Source organism: Cetorhinus maximus, chromosome 8 (genome assembly GCF_964194155.1).
Source record: "Cetorhinus maximus chromosome 8, sCetMax3.hap1.1, whole genome shotgun sequence".
NCBI lineage: Eukaryota > Metazoa > Chordata > Chondrichthyes > Lamniformes > Cetorhinidae > Cetorhinus > Cetorhinus maximus.
This window is the reverse complement of record NC_135886.1, coordinates 11,711,662-11,725,740: the sequence shown is the minus strand read 5'-3', so window position 1 is coordinate 11,725,740 and position 14,079 is coordinate 11,711,662. Positions and strand designations below refer to the sequence as shown.

Here is a 14,079-nt window from a genome sequence, read left to right as displayed (position 1 = left end):
GCAATCCTTCTCATACCATTATAGAAAATGGATGTTAATAGGTTTATGAGTGAGAATTAAATTATATAGAAAATGCCTACAACTGAGCAGTGCAGAGGTCACAGTGTAGTACAAGTTGATCTTAATTTTTCCTAATCCTGTTTTCACTTCTTGATTGTTCTTGATTATCTGTGCTGGGTCTTGGCTTCAGGGGTGAGCTCCAATTTTCAGCACCTCACCCCAAAAGGTATCCTTCACTTATGATTATCATTGGGCACTGAGGGAGCCTCATAGTTGAGCCTGATCTTGCCCTCTCACATGCACACACACACACACACACACACCACATGGACTGCAGCGGTTTAAGAAGGCAGCTCACCACCACCTTCTCAAGGGCAATTAGGGATGGGCAATAAATGCTGGCCCAGCCGGCGACACCCACATCCCGTGAAAGAGTCATGAAAAACATGTACACAAACACAAGTGTTCACAAACACGCACGTACACATACACAGACACAGACACTTTACAGCTTGTTAATGATTAGGATAATGAACCCTGGGCTAATGTCTTTACTCTTCCTATCAGATTGGTCTTGTGGTCAGTCCTACCATCTCTACCATTGCAGTCGAAAAGATTAACTGATTCAATTGTCATCAACAGAATGTATTTGCTCTCTTTTTGCTCATTATTAGTATGTTTTGTGTGGAAAGAAGTGTGTCTTTTCTTACCCTTAGATTGTGTATTCCAATTACATAATTCAGCAGCAAACTTTCATGAGTTTAAAATAAAGAAGGTTATTTATTCTCTCACATTTACCCCCATTTAAACCCAATGTCACACACTCAGTCGTACACACACACATACAATGATTGAACTCAGATAAAGATAGTGCACTTTTGCAGATTACAGTCAATTCAGTCTCTGATTTATGATTTCCATGTGACAGGCCTGTGGCTTGTTGAATGGATTCAATGATTTAAAATTGAAGGGAGGGTCTTGTAAAGCGAAGGGCTCACTGTAGGTTGCGAGGTTTTTTGCAGTCGAATATCTAGGAGGTTAGTTCTCAGGTGAACTTGGAAACTGGAACAAATTAAGTTTTTTGGCTGCTTGATGACTTGCAGCTAGTTTCAGAGTCTGGTTCTCAGACTGGCTGACAACTGATGGTCCTTAAAAGGCAAAGATGGCACAGCCTTTCTCTGCAGCTGCTGTCTTGTCAGTGTTCTTCTGCAGTCTGTCCTGGTCTCCCAGCTTCTTTAGATAAAACTTGTTATTTCAAGCTGGTTTTGATCACATGACCAATTCTGGCAATTGCCCAACCAGAAAGGTTTGGAAGCTCAAAGCCATCACTACACAATAGGAGACAGATGGTGATTTTTTTGCACTCAACTGGCGGATAACTGGTTTTGTCAGCTTTTCTTTGTCGAATTGCAAACCTGGAGACATAGAGTCTAGGAATCCAATGACTCCGTGTTTCGAGTAAGCTTCAAACAATGGTAGGTATGAATTCCACAAATAACATTCCTCTTGGAATGTCCTTTCCGGGGGAGGCCACAGCCATGGCTATTAAATTCAGAACTTTCTTGGAAGCTTGGTACTCTGAGTTGAATAAGCAAAGGTCACCTGACCACATGGCAGCCATCTTAACAGTGTCCATGGTAAACAAATAAAAGAGAGTTCCAGAAGCTTCCATATGTGCTCAGTCCAAGTGTAAAGTTATGAATATGACATGCCTTTACTGGGCATGACACTGTACAGCTGATGTATTGGACAGAGTTTGTCACAGTGAAATTTGATAAGAAAAATGCAATTGAAAACTTCAGAGACATATTCCCCTGTACTTTCCTCTGGTTGCTAAGAAACCTTTTTTACACTCACATTGAGTGCTAGTTGCTTGTACAGTTTACATTTAAACATTGTTTACATGATAATTATTTATTTATTGGATGTGGGCATCACTGGCTAGGCCAGCATTTATTGCCCATCCCTAATTGCCCTTGTTCAGAGGGCATTTAAGAGTCAACCACATTGATGTGGGTCTGGAGTCACATGTAGGCCAGACCAGGTAAGGACAGCAGGTTTCCTTCCCTAAAAGACATTAGCAAACCAGATGGGTTTTTACAACAATCAACAATGGTTTTGTGGTTATCATTAGACTTTTTAAATTCCAGATTTTTATTGAATTCAAATTTCACCATCTGCTGTGGTGGGATTTGAACTCAGGTCCCCCTGGGTCTCTGGAATACTAGCCCAGTGAAAACACTACTAAGCCACCTACCCGAAACGGTCCAAAAAGTTGAATTAAGCAGTGTAAGCAACACCGACATGAAAATTCATTGCCAAAGATTTGAATATTGGCTAATTATAAATAAAGCGATTTTAAATTAAAGCTGGGCTGTATTGAGTGAATGGAAGAATGAGGGTTGTGAGGAGTTTTAAATAGACTTTTTCTCCCTCTGCTTTCTCATTTTTAACATATGAATGTTACATCTCTCACCATGGCAACACCTACAGGCTTCTGAATATTAACATGATCCAGATGGAATTTGCATTATTGTTAATGTGTTAAATACATTAATTTGCAGAACCTAAGCCACAGGCTCTCCATAACTGGTGACCAATGGAAGGGAATTTTAAACCGTTGATTCACATCAGATGGGACTAGACCGAGCACAAGTTCTAAGAGGACACATAATCCAGACACATTTTCGGAGAGTAGCAAGTTTGATAATGCAAAAAAAATATCCCCTGCCCGCTATCCACATTTGAACCTCTGTTTTGATAGCATCTGTTCTTGCATCTGAGGATTTGGAACATAACATTCACTATTTCAAACAAAACCAGTATTAGCACCTATAGAATGCACTAAGGAATTTATGCATGGGAACATCACCATCTGTAATTTCCGCTCCAATCCACACAGCATCCTGACTTGGAACTATCTCACTGTACCTTTGCTAATGCTGGAAATGCTAAAATAATTAAACATGGCTGAAGTTTTAGAATGTGAAGTGTGAGGAAAATTTGTATTTTTAGATAAATTAGAGTAGTTTGAATTTCAAAGATGTTACACCTAGCCAGAAGAAGCCAAGCCAAACGAGCGTGTTTATTTTTTTCCCAAAGGTCACTTATAAAATGAGTACTATGAAAGATTTATATTATGAGAAAAGTAAAGTTGCAAAGATACATGGGAACAATGGAATTTTCATTAAAGAGGGAGAAACATGTATAAAGGAGATGAGGCTATGTGTCAGAAGGGAGAAATGAATTCTAAGATCTAACAAGTGTGAAAACCTCCAGCCTCTGTGCATCAAGTTGCTGTATACAATAACCAATGCTGAGAAAACTCACTCTGAATATCACTGTCCAGGGTATCGTGTTACTTTGCCTGGGTCTGTTTAAACCTATTTGTTTTTACTGTTGCCTTAACGGGGGTGTAACTGGAAGCCAGACTAATTAGGGATTTTAAGAGTTATTATAGTAGTAATTTGTAGACCTATGTATGTGCTTGAAATCTTTTCTTTTGTTAATAAATGTTTAATTTAGAGTTCTAAAAACCTCTGAAGTTGTGGTAGTCTTATTACTTCTGAATTCAAAGCACGCATCTCGAAATAAAATACAAATTGCAAAACAGTTGTGACTGCGTGATCAAGTTTCCCTCATGGTTTTGATCTGCCTGGCGCACATCATCTGCCACGTTACTATTCATTAGTTTTCTCATCAGGTTATTTCTGTTCATTGTTTTTGAATAAAGGTTACTTAACTCAGTTTGTGCTGGATTATTTGATTCTCAGCTAGGATAGTATTTTTTTCCTTTGAGCTGTTGGCTTTAACACCTCTTGGACAGGAAGGTGGGGAAACAGGAATTAATTAGAAGTTATGATACCTAACAAGCTGCTCCGCCCATTCAGGCCACGTTGGTGTTTATTTTCCACACAAGGAGCAACTGAACTTTATGAACCCATTCTGTCCCAATATTTTGTTACCCCCATTTACTTAAACCATCTCTTAACCCATTCTTAAATATTAACATGATCTATCCTTAAATCACTAATTCAGCTATTCAATTCCACAGCCTCACAACCCTGTGTTTCTCCTGCCCTCTGTCCCAAATCACTTATGTTTGACTTTGGATCTGTGCCCGCTCCCTCCAGACCTCTCAGTCACTGGAACAATCTAAATCTGTATTTTCTGTTCCTTCCCTTTAGAGAGCTCCTGCTCATTATCCAGTGTCTCCCACTGGACAGTGCACCTCTCTGGGTGTGGTCAGGTGATGTCCCACATTGGTCAACCGGTCAGTCAGTATTCATGTTGCTCAGGCTTACACTTGAAGTAAGGTCACTTGGGGAAAGGTGCAGGAAGCTGCCAGTACCTGTGGATTAGGACCCCAGCAAGAGATAGCACCTTCAGAGAAGGAAGACAGAGGTTGGTAAATTGGTAACCTCCTCTGTGGCTGCAGAATCCTTCACCCAAAACATTCCCTGGAAACGGGACACGGGTTTATCAGGGTTTGACTGTTTTTTAAATACATTGCACCAAACAAACAAACAGAGGGTGGTACACAGATTCCTGTGTTCCTGACGGATCCATCCCGAGCTTTGTGACAGGCTTGTTCAGCCTTGTCTAGACCACAGTTTTGGGAAAGGAGAGGGTGAGGAGTGATATTCAGCTGGATTTGACAGAAGAGCTACAAAAATCCCATAAAAACGGGATATAGGAGCGGGAGAATACATTCCACCTTCTCCATCTCCCCCTAAAACCAAGGATCAAACGTTAAAGGACACACAAAGAGGGCAGGGATAAATGTCTGGAATAACTGACCAGGTTAAGGGGTGATAGACGCAGCCTGTAATGGGCTCATAGCGCAGTTAGTTGCCAGGTGGAGAGATTTCTAGAAGAATGGGTTTCAATGGGCAATGCCCTCGTTCTCACTCTTAAGGTGTCTCTGCTGTAATCCACGTGAAATATACGAATGTACATCACCTGTCCACTTGTGAGTTACCCAATTTAAGATCAGAGGTTTTGTTTTTTATTAGATTTTTTACATGGGATATGACAACTGGGAACAGACAAGAAGCAGTGTTGGCAGGTTGGAATGCTGAATGAGAGCCTGTAGAATTTTTACTGGAGCATTCGAAGGCAGGGATAGAACCTTGCCAAGACTAAACGCGCTGTTTCTACAGCACCTGGATCAGATGGGCCTGAACGAGAGGTAAGGGATCTGCAGACTTACGGTTGTCCTCTCCAAGCAGTGCAGCAGATGGTGATGTTGCCTGGCCACAGCTGAGCCTGGTTTGTTGGGGCATTGCTGTTGCTCCTTATCACCCGAGTCCTGGAACAACAGCAACATAAAAAAAATCAAATTGTATTACATTTGAAATCACAGCCAGTGCTTTATCAGAGAATCAGAGGCTGCACAGAATGAGGCCATTCAGCCTGATTGAGTCCATGCTGCCTCACTGCGAGAGCAAGTTAGTTAGTTCCACTCCCTGCCCTTTCCCTAAAGGCTGCCAATTTTTTTTTAACCTCCAGGTGCTTATCCAATTCTCTTTTCAATGCGTCGATTGAATCTGCCTCCACCACATTCTCAGGTAATGCATTTCAGACCCTAACCATTCAGTGCGTGAAAAAGAGTTTTTCTCAGGTCGCCTTTGGTCCTTTTGCCAATCAGCTCAAATTGGTGCCCTCAGCCCTTTCATCAATGGGAACAATTTCTCTCCATCGACTCTGTCTAGGCCCCTCATGATTTTGAACACTTCTATCAAATCTCCTCTCAACCTTGTCTTCTCTAAGGAAACAGTCCCGACTTCTCCAATCTGTCCACGTAATTGAAGTCCCCCATTCCTGGAACCACTCTCCTTAAGGTCTATTTGTTAATATTTCTTCTTCTTGAGAACCTTTCCTCACTGTCCATTCCATTAAGAGATGGGTTTCAGGCTTCCATTGGATTTTGCCCAGCGGTCTTCATTTATGTGGAAGCCTGGCCATCAATGTTGGTGGGCTATTCACCTGCAGGATGCATCACAATTCCGGGTGGGCTCTGCTATTCACGCCTTTAAGTCAGGATGTTGTGAACTTGAGACACACCCTGGGACTTGAGCACATAATCTAGATAGAGGAACGTGGGGTACGTCAGAGTCTTGCCATGAAGTGTGTGAGACATTTCAAAAGGTCTTTGTGAGGGGTTTGAAATACATTAAATTCTTACAGTGAGTGACGTGGGGTTTACCTGAAGCTGATAGTGAGGGTATATGAGAGCGTTACTTTGAGGGGTGTGTGATAGATCGTAGGAAGTTATTTTGAAGGGAGTAGGATATTTCAGCCAGAGTTAGAGAGGAGCTTGAGTCACAGAGAGACGTTTGCGATATGTCTGAATATGTTACAGTGAGGGATATATGAAAGTATGCTACTTTCAAAGTGAGGGTTGTGAGCTATATTGAGGGTTGCAGAGTATATCAGAATATAATAGTGAGGAGTGTGGGGTATAGTAGAGAATGTTTCAGTGAAATGTGTGGGGTATATGTGCATGTGGAGGGAGTGAATGTTTGTGGATGTGGTGCCAATCATCCAGGACAAAGCAGCTCGCTTGACTGGCACCACATCCACAAGCATTCACTCCCTCCACCACCGACGCACAGTAGCAGTAGTATCAAGTCTCCTTTGACAGCACCTTCCAAACCCACGACCACTACCACCTAGAAGGGCAAGGGCAGCAGGCACATGGGAACACCACCACCTGGAAGTTCCCCTCCAAGTCACTCACCATCTTGACTTGGAAAAATATCACCGTTCCTTCACTGTCACTGGGTCAAAATCCTGGAACTCCCTCCCTAACAGCACTGTGGGTGTACCTACACCACGTGGACTGCAGCGGTTCAAGAAGGCAGCTCACTGCCACCTTCTCAAGGGCAACTAGGGATGGGCAATAAATGCTGGCCCAGCCAGCGAAGCTGACATCCCATCAATGGATTTAAAAAAGTGTTATAGAGAAGGGTTTGGGTTATAACAGCTTTTATTGCAGTGAAGGGTTTGGGATATATGTGAGTCTATTATAGTGAAGAGTGCGTACTGGGGAGTGTTGAAGTGAAGTTTATACAAGAGAACATTATGATTATGTGCTTGTAACTTAGATTCACCCCAAATCTGCCAATTCAGCCCTCTTCCACTCAGCTACTAAACTCTAGAGGCTACCTTCTCCTGTTTCCTGCTTGTTGTTGTGAAACACATATAAACAGTATCCAATATTGACTGAGAGCAAGTAGTTTCTGTACATGTCTACACACATGGGTACATGTGAACCTTTCAGGTCATGGTAAGGGGCTTGATGTATGCTAGGTTCTTACAGTGAGAGATCTGGGTTTATCTGAAGGTGATAATGGGGGTATATCAAAGTGTATGTTGAGGGGTGTGTGATAGATCATAGGAGGCTATTTTGAGGGGAGTAGGATATATCAGCCAGAGGAGTTTGGGTTATATCGAACTGTATTAGAGTGAAAGAAGAGTGTTGCAGTGAAGGGGTAGAGGGTATATTAGGCAGTTTTGAGCATTGAAAGGCTCTTCCCACCATCAGAAACATGATAGACCAACTCAATCAAACCCATGGGCACCAACAGAAATAGGACAGACATAATCAAACCTGGGTGTGCTCAGGCACTGTCCACCAATAGAACTATTTTAACTCCTGTCAATCATTCCTAAGCACCCCTGACCTCGGCATCTAATCGCTACACAGTCTGATATTGAACCTACTGTGAGCTCCAGTGCTTCGTTCATCAAGCCGTTACGTTTGATTTGAAGATAGGCGTTGGCATTTCCGGTCTTTGCAATCTTTATCCTCGCGAGCCTGGCTTTCTGTGAAGAAAAACAAGATAGTTTCAACATTTATCATCTGAACTATTTCATCCTTTGATTAGCTTCCTGCATCTCCTTTCCCCTTTCCACATGTCCCAGTACGTACAAACCTGGTGCAAAATGATAAAAAAATGCACAAAACCTCCCCCAGTCCCAATAGTTCTTGTCTCCTCAATTTCTTATTACTCCCCTGTATTTCTCACTCTTATATGTCCTTCCTTTCCAGTTATTCTATCCCACATGGTCTTCCTTTTGCTGTCATCTTTGCTGTCTTAAATTTGTTATCCATCACATTGCCTTTCACCCATTTCTTCTAGGTTTCCTCAGGTTCCAATTCCTCTTATAATCCACAACTTCTAAAACATGAGCCTCTTGGTTGTCCACCTTGGCCCAGGTGGTAACCCTCTCCTGTGATACAGGAAAGTTGTGCGTTTGAGACCCACTCCAGAGACTTGAGTACAAAATCAAAGTTGACACTTCAGTATGTTGCTGAAGGAGTGCTGAACTGTAGGAGATGCCATCTTCAGGGTGAGATGTGAAACCAAGGCCATATCTACCTACTCAGGTGGATGAAAAAGATCCCGCTGTACTTCTTTGAGAAAGAACGGGGGAATTCTCCCCAGTGCTTTGGCTAATATTTATCCTTCAACTAACATCACTAAAACACATTTATCTCATTGTTGTTTGTGTGGGTCTGTGTGATTTCCCCCAGCAGTGACCAGAGTATCATTGGATGTGAAGAACTTTGGTCCCGGGGTCATGAAAGTTGCTATATAAATGCAAGTGTGTTTTTTTTATTAACTTACTTGCAGTTCTTAGTCCATCACTAAGAAGGGGGGATAGTGGTGTTGTGGTAATGTCACTGGATTAGTAATTCAAGGACCCAGACTAATGCTCTAGACCCACTGGTTCAAATCCAACCACAGCAACTGGTAGAATTTAAATTCAATTAAGTAAAGGTAGTCTGTATAATAATTAAATAAATAATCCTTACCTGGTCTGGCCTATTTGTGACTTGAGAATCCACAGCAGCATGGTTCACCATTAACTCTAAAGTGGCCTGGCAAGCCACTAATTGCAATGATAATTAGAGATAGGCAACAAATCCTGGCAGGACTGCAGAGCTTAAATCAGATCCATTTGTTGTGGGATTGCTTAGCTCTGTTTACCACTTGTTGCTTATGCAGTTTGACTTGCAAGTAGTCCTATGTTGTAGCTTCACCAGGTTAACATCTCATTTTTAGATATGTCTGGTGCTGTTCCTGGCATGCTCTCCTGCACTCTTCATTGAACCAGAGTTGATCCCCTGGCTTGATGGTAATGGTAGAGTGGGGGATTTACTGGGCCATGAGGTTACAGATTGTGTTTGAATACAATTCTGCTGCTGCTGATGGCCCACAGCGCCTCATGGATGCCCAGTCTTCGGTTGCTAGATCTGTTTGAAATCTATCCCATTTAGCTCAGTGGTAGTGCCACACAACACGATAGAGGGTATCCTCAATGTGAAGGCATGACTTTGTCTCCACAAGAACTGTGTGGTGGTCATCCCTACAGACACTGTCATGGACAGATGCATCTGCAGCGGGCAGGTTGGTGAGGATGAGGTCAAGTATGTTTTTCCCTCTTGTTGGTTCCCTCACCACCTGCCGCAGACCCAGTCCAGCAGCTATGTCATTTAGGTCTCAGCCAGCTCGGTCTGTAGTGGTGCTACCGAGCAACTCTTGGCGATGGACATTGAAGACTCCACCCAGAGTGCATTCTGCGCCCTTACAACCCTCAGTGCTTCCTCCAAGTGGTGTTTAACATGGAAGACTGACGGCATGTAGTAATCAGCAGGCGGCTTCATTACCCATGTTTGAGACTTCATGTGGTTCAGAGTTGACATTGAGGACTCCCAGGGGAACTCCCTCTTGACTGTATTTTTAAAAATTCATTCATGGGATGTGGGCTTCGCTGGCTGGGCCAGCATTTATTGCCCATCCCTCATTGCCCTTGAGAAGGTGGTGGTGAGCTGCCTTCTTGAACTGCTGCAGTCTGTGTGGTGTAAGTACACCCACAGTGCTGTTAGGGAGGGAAGAGGGAGTTCCAGCATTTTGACCCAGCGACAGTGAAGGAACAGCGATATATTTCCAAATCAGGATGGTGTATGACTGGGAGGGGAACTTCCAGGTGGCGGTGTTCCTAACTATCTGCTGCCCTTGTCCTTCTAGACGGTAGTGGTCATGGGTTTGGAAGATGCTGTTGAACAGGCCTTGGTGAATTCCTGTAGTACATCTTGTAGATGGTACACACTGTTGCTACTGTGCGTCAGTGGTGGAGGGAGTGAATGTGTGTGGATGTGGTGCCAATCAAGTGGGCTGCTTTGTCCTGGACAGTGTCAAGCTTCTTGTGTGTTGTGGGAGCTGCACTCATCCAGGCAAGTGGGGAGTATTCCATCACACTCCTGACTTGTACCTTGTAGATGATGGGCAGGTTTTGGGGTGTCAGGGGGTGAGTTAATCATCACAGGATTCCTCGCCTCTGACCTGCTCTTGTAGCCACAGTATTTATATGGCTAGTCCAGTTCAGTTTCTGGTCAATGGTAACTCCCAGGATGTTGCTAGTGGGGGATTCAGTGTTGGTAATGCCATTGAACATCAAGGGGTGATGGTTGGATTCTCTCTTGGTGGAGATGGTCATTGCCTGACACTTGCGTGGCACAAATGTTACTTGCCACTTGTCAGCCCAAGCCTAGATATTGTCCAGGTCTGGCTGCATTTGGACATGGACTGTTTCAGTATCTGAGGAGTCGTGAATGGTGCTGAACATTGTGTATACCACTGTGCTGCCACCTCTGCTGGATCTGTCCTTCTGGTGGGACAGGACATACCCAGGGATGATGAGGGTGGTGTCTGGGACATTATCTGTAATGTATGACTCCATGAGTATGACTATTGAAGTCCTGGGAGCCACCAGGATTTGAGGGGAGAGGAGGTGGCCGTGGGCCAGTGAATAGCAATGGAGGGGTTGGTGGAAGAGCAGGTAGGATGTCAGTCATCCGAAACATTAGCGAGCTGTGTTAATGTGTTCCTTAGTTTTGCTCAGTCATGGGATGTGGGCATCACTGGCTAGGCCAGCATTTATAGCCCATCTCTAATTGTCTGTATTCAGAGGGTCTGGTGTCACATGTAGGCCAGACCAGGTAAGGACAGCAGATTTCCTTCCCTCTAGGGCATTAGTGAACCAGATGGGTTTTTACAACAATCAGCAATGGTTTCGTGGTCATCATTAAACTCTTAATTCCAGGTTTTATTGAATTCAAATTTCACCATCTGCTGTGGTGGGATTCGAACCTGGCTCCCTAGAGCATTAAGGTGGGTCTCTGGATTATAAATCCAGAGACAATACCACTATTCCAGTGCTGGGGGTGGGATGGGGGCTTGGGGGGTGGGATGGGAGCTTGGGGGGTAGTGAGGGCCGGTTTCTATCCTGCACTAGCTCCGGCTGGTGGTAAAGGTGGGAGAGGATTAGTGAAGCCACCAGTGCCTGGCCTCTGGTTTCAGAGCACCTCTCCCTCCAGGACTAGAGGACCTTCAGGTTGAAGCCTGTCTGCCTGCAGCACCGAATGGGCAGAGGTGCTGTAAACCAAGGAGCCATTTCCATCTCCTGCTGCTTCAGCTGGAGATTAAAGATCCCACGGCCTCTGTTAGAAGATCATTCCCCCGGTGTAATAACCAACATTACAATCTCCAGACCCACATCATTCCTCCCTCTCCCCTTCACTCACCCTCAATCATTAAAGCTGAAGGGTACAAGGGGCCTAGAAGCACCAGGGCCCATGATTTATCTCCTGGGCCCTGTACCTGGTGATTACCTAGTATTTAGCTTGTGTTTTTTATAATTCCCATTGAATCAAGTGATGGAATGTGTGCATCTAAGACAAGAGCTCTGCACTTGAAGAGCTATGAGAGAATGGTTTGGAATGTGAAATGTTGTAATTAACGCAGTAGAGTGAAGGCACGGGGAGGAGGAATAGAGCAGAGGGCGATGTGGATGAAGCTTAGGAGGAAGAATACAGCACAGTTTAGGAGAGCATTTCAGCAGAATATTATTGTATCCATCCACTGTTACCAAGTCTGTGCACTCAGGGTATTATAGATTTGCTCTCCAAACCAGAAAGTACAAACTTATTAAAAGTATTCACCCAGGATATGTGAAGTATGTTCAATCACAAAATCTAATTCATTTGAAAAAAATGTTCTGTTACATTTAGAACAATAGAAGATATTAGAATTACTTAAAGGACTTATACTGCGACATTTCCACTGTCTATACACGGAGAACTAATGAAAATATTAGCACCTAATAATGGTAATAAGAAGCATACACTTAAGACAAAATTGCTATCATTATTCAGTAATTGTCAAATTGAGCAGGTCCACCAAGACCGATGCACTGAAGTGGAAAGAACAATTGATTCTGTGGGATGACAGCCAGGTCAGATCCACAGTGATTTTGGCCCCAAAACCTCCAGAAACTCGTGCTGCTGCTCTTCTTGTCCTTGCACATACTCCAGGCTGAGATGTGGAGGCAGTGCCGCACTGAGAGGGTGCTGCATTGTCGGAGGTACTGTCTTTTTGATGAGAAGTCAGACCGAGGTCCTGTCTGCCCTCTCAGACGGTCACAAATGATCTCTGTTTAGGCTGTCTAAGTTGGGGAGCTGCGCTGACTCTTCTTTCGCAGATCATATGATCCAATAAGACCATTCTCAGAGTATACTAGCAGTGAATAAGATGGATCTCAGGTCTTGCGCCTGCCGTTCTAGAAAGAAAAGGGAGCACCTGGTTCCAATTGCGCCACAGCGATTAGTCTTCAAGTGGAGGTCAAGCACATCCCCACAAGGAAAGAAAGAAAGAGAAATGGAATATGGCCCTTTCACTTGTAGGAAAGCTGGTTCCTAACAGCAGCCCTTTTCTGTTTCATCTTATCACATTCGCTTTGTCCAGCGAACGCTGGCTGCGCCCTTGATATTAACACATTAGTTGGTGCTTGAAACAATATAGGCAGAGAGACCGATTAACTGAACAAACACTAGTGGTTTACTGGAACTAAGGACAGGACACTAATACTTCTTCAACCACCTCCAGCTCTAGACTTCCTGTTACCCAAGAAGCCCACGCTGTGTAGCGATTGGTCAATACAGTCACATGGTCAACTAACTACATTCTCTTAAGGGTACAGAGCACTCTATTTTACTACAAGCCACATTGCTCGTGTTTGCTGGAGATGTTAAGCTGGTCAAAGCCCAGTAAATGGGCAGATCATAAACCTAAATCGGGAGAAACAAATTAGGAGCAACAAACAAAAAGAAAGACTTGTATTTCTGTAGCGCCTTTCACAACCACTGGATGTCCCAAAGCATTTTACGTCCAATGAAGCACTTATTGCAATTTGGTCACTGTGGTAATACAGGAAATGTGACAACCAATTTGTGTATAGCAAACCCCCACAAATAGCATTGACTAAATAATCTGTTTTTTTTTGTGATGTTAATTGAGGGATAAATATTGGCCAGGACAATGCCCCTGCTCTTCTTGGAAATAGTGGCCATGAGGCCTTTTACATGCTTCAGTTGCACAGGGCATTGGTGAGACCACATCTGGAGTATTGTGTATAGTACTGGTCTCCTTATTTAAAGAAAGATGTAAATGCATTAGAAACAGTTCAGAGAAGGTTTACTAGTCTAATGCCAGGAATGGGCGGGTTGTCTTATGAGGAAAGGCTGGACAGGTTAGGCTTGTGTCCACTGGAATTTAGAAGAGTAAGAGGTGACTTAATTGAAACCTTTAAGATCCTGAGATGTCTTTACAGGGTGGATTTGGAGAGGATGTTTCCTTGTGTGGGAGAATCTAGAACTAGGGGTCACTGTTTAAAAATAAGGGGTTGCTCATTTCAGACAAAGATGAGGATGATTTTTTTCTCTCAGAGAGTTGTGAGTCTTTGGAACTCTCTTCCTCAGAAGGCGGTGGAAACAGAGTCTTTGAATATTTTTAAGGCAGAGCTGGATAGATTCTTGATTAACAACGGGGTGAAAGGTTATCGGGGGTAGGAGGGAATGTGGGGTTGAGGTTACAATCAGATCAGCCATGATCTTATTGAATGGCAGGGCAGGCTCGAGGGGCTGAGTGGCCTACTCCTGCTCCTAATTCTTATGTATCCACCTGAGAGGGCAGACAGGGCTTTGATTATAACTCCTCATCTCAAAGATAG

The 14,079-nt window shown here is 43.7% G+C and overlaps 1 protein-coding gene across 1 annotated transcript in view; it reads right to left on the bottom strand.

Moving 5' to 3' along the window:
- Positions 1–14,079, bottom strand: part of kcnd3 (potassium voltage-gated channel, Shal-related subfamily, member 3) — a 340,961-nt gene that overhangs the window by 19,584 nt on the left and 307,298 nt on the right. Inside the window, exons 4-5 of the mRNA XM_078546430.1 lie at positions 7,729–7,830; positions 5,213–5,311 (exon numbers count right to left, since the gene is read on the bottom strand). Of these exons, the coding sequence (XP_078402556.1) occupies positions 5,213–5,311; positions 7,729–7,830 (201 nt within the window). The remainder of the gene's footprint in view (positions 1–5,212; positions 5,312–7,728; positions 7,831–14,079) is intronic.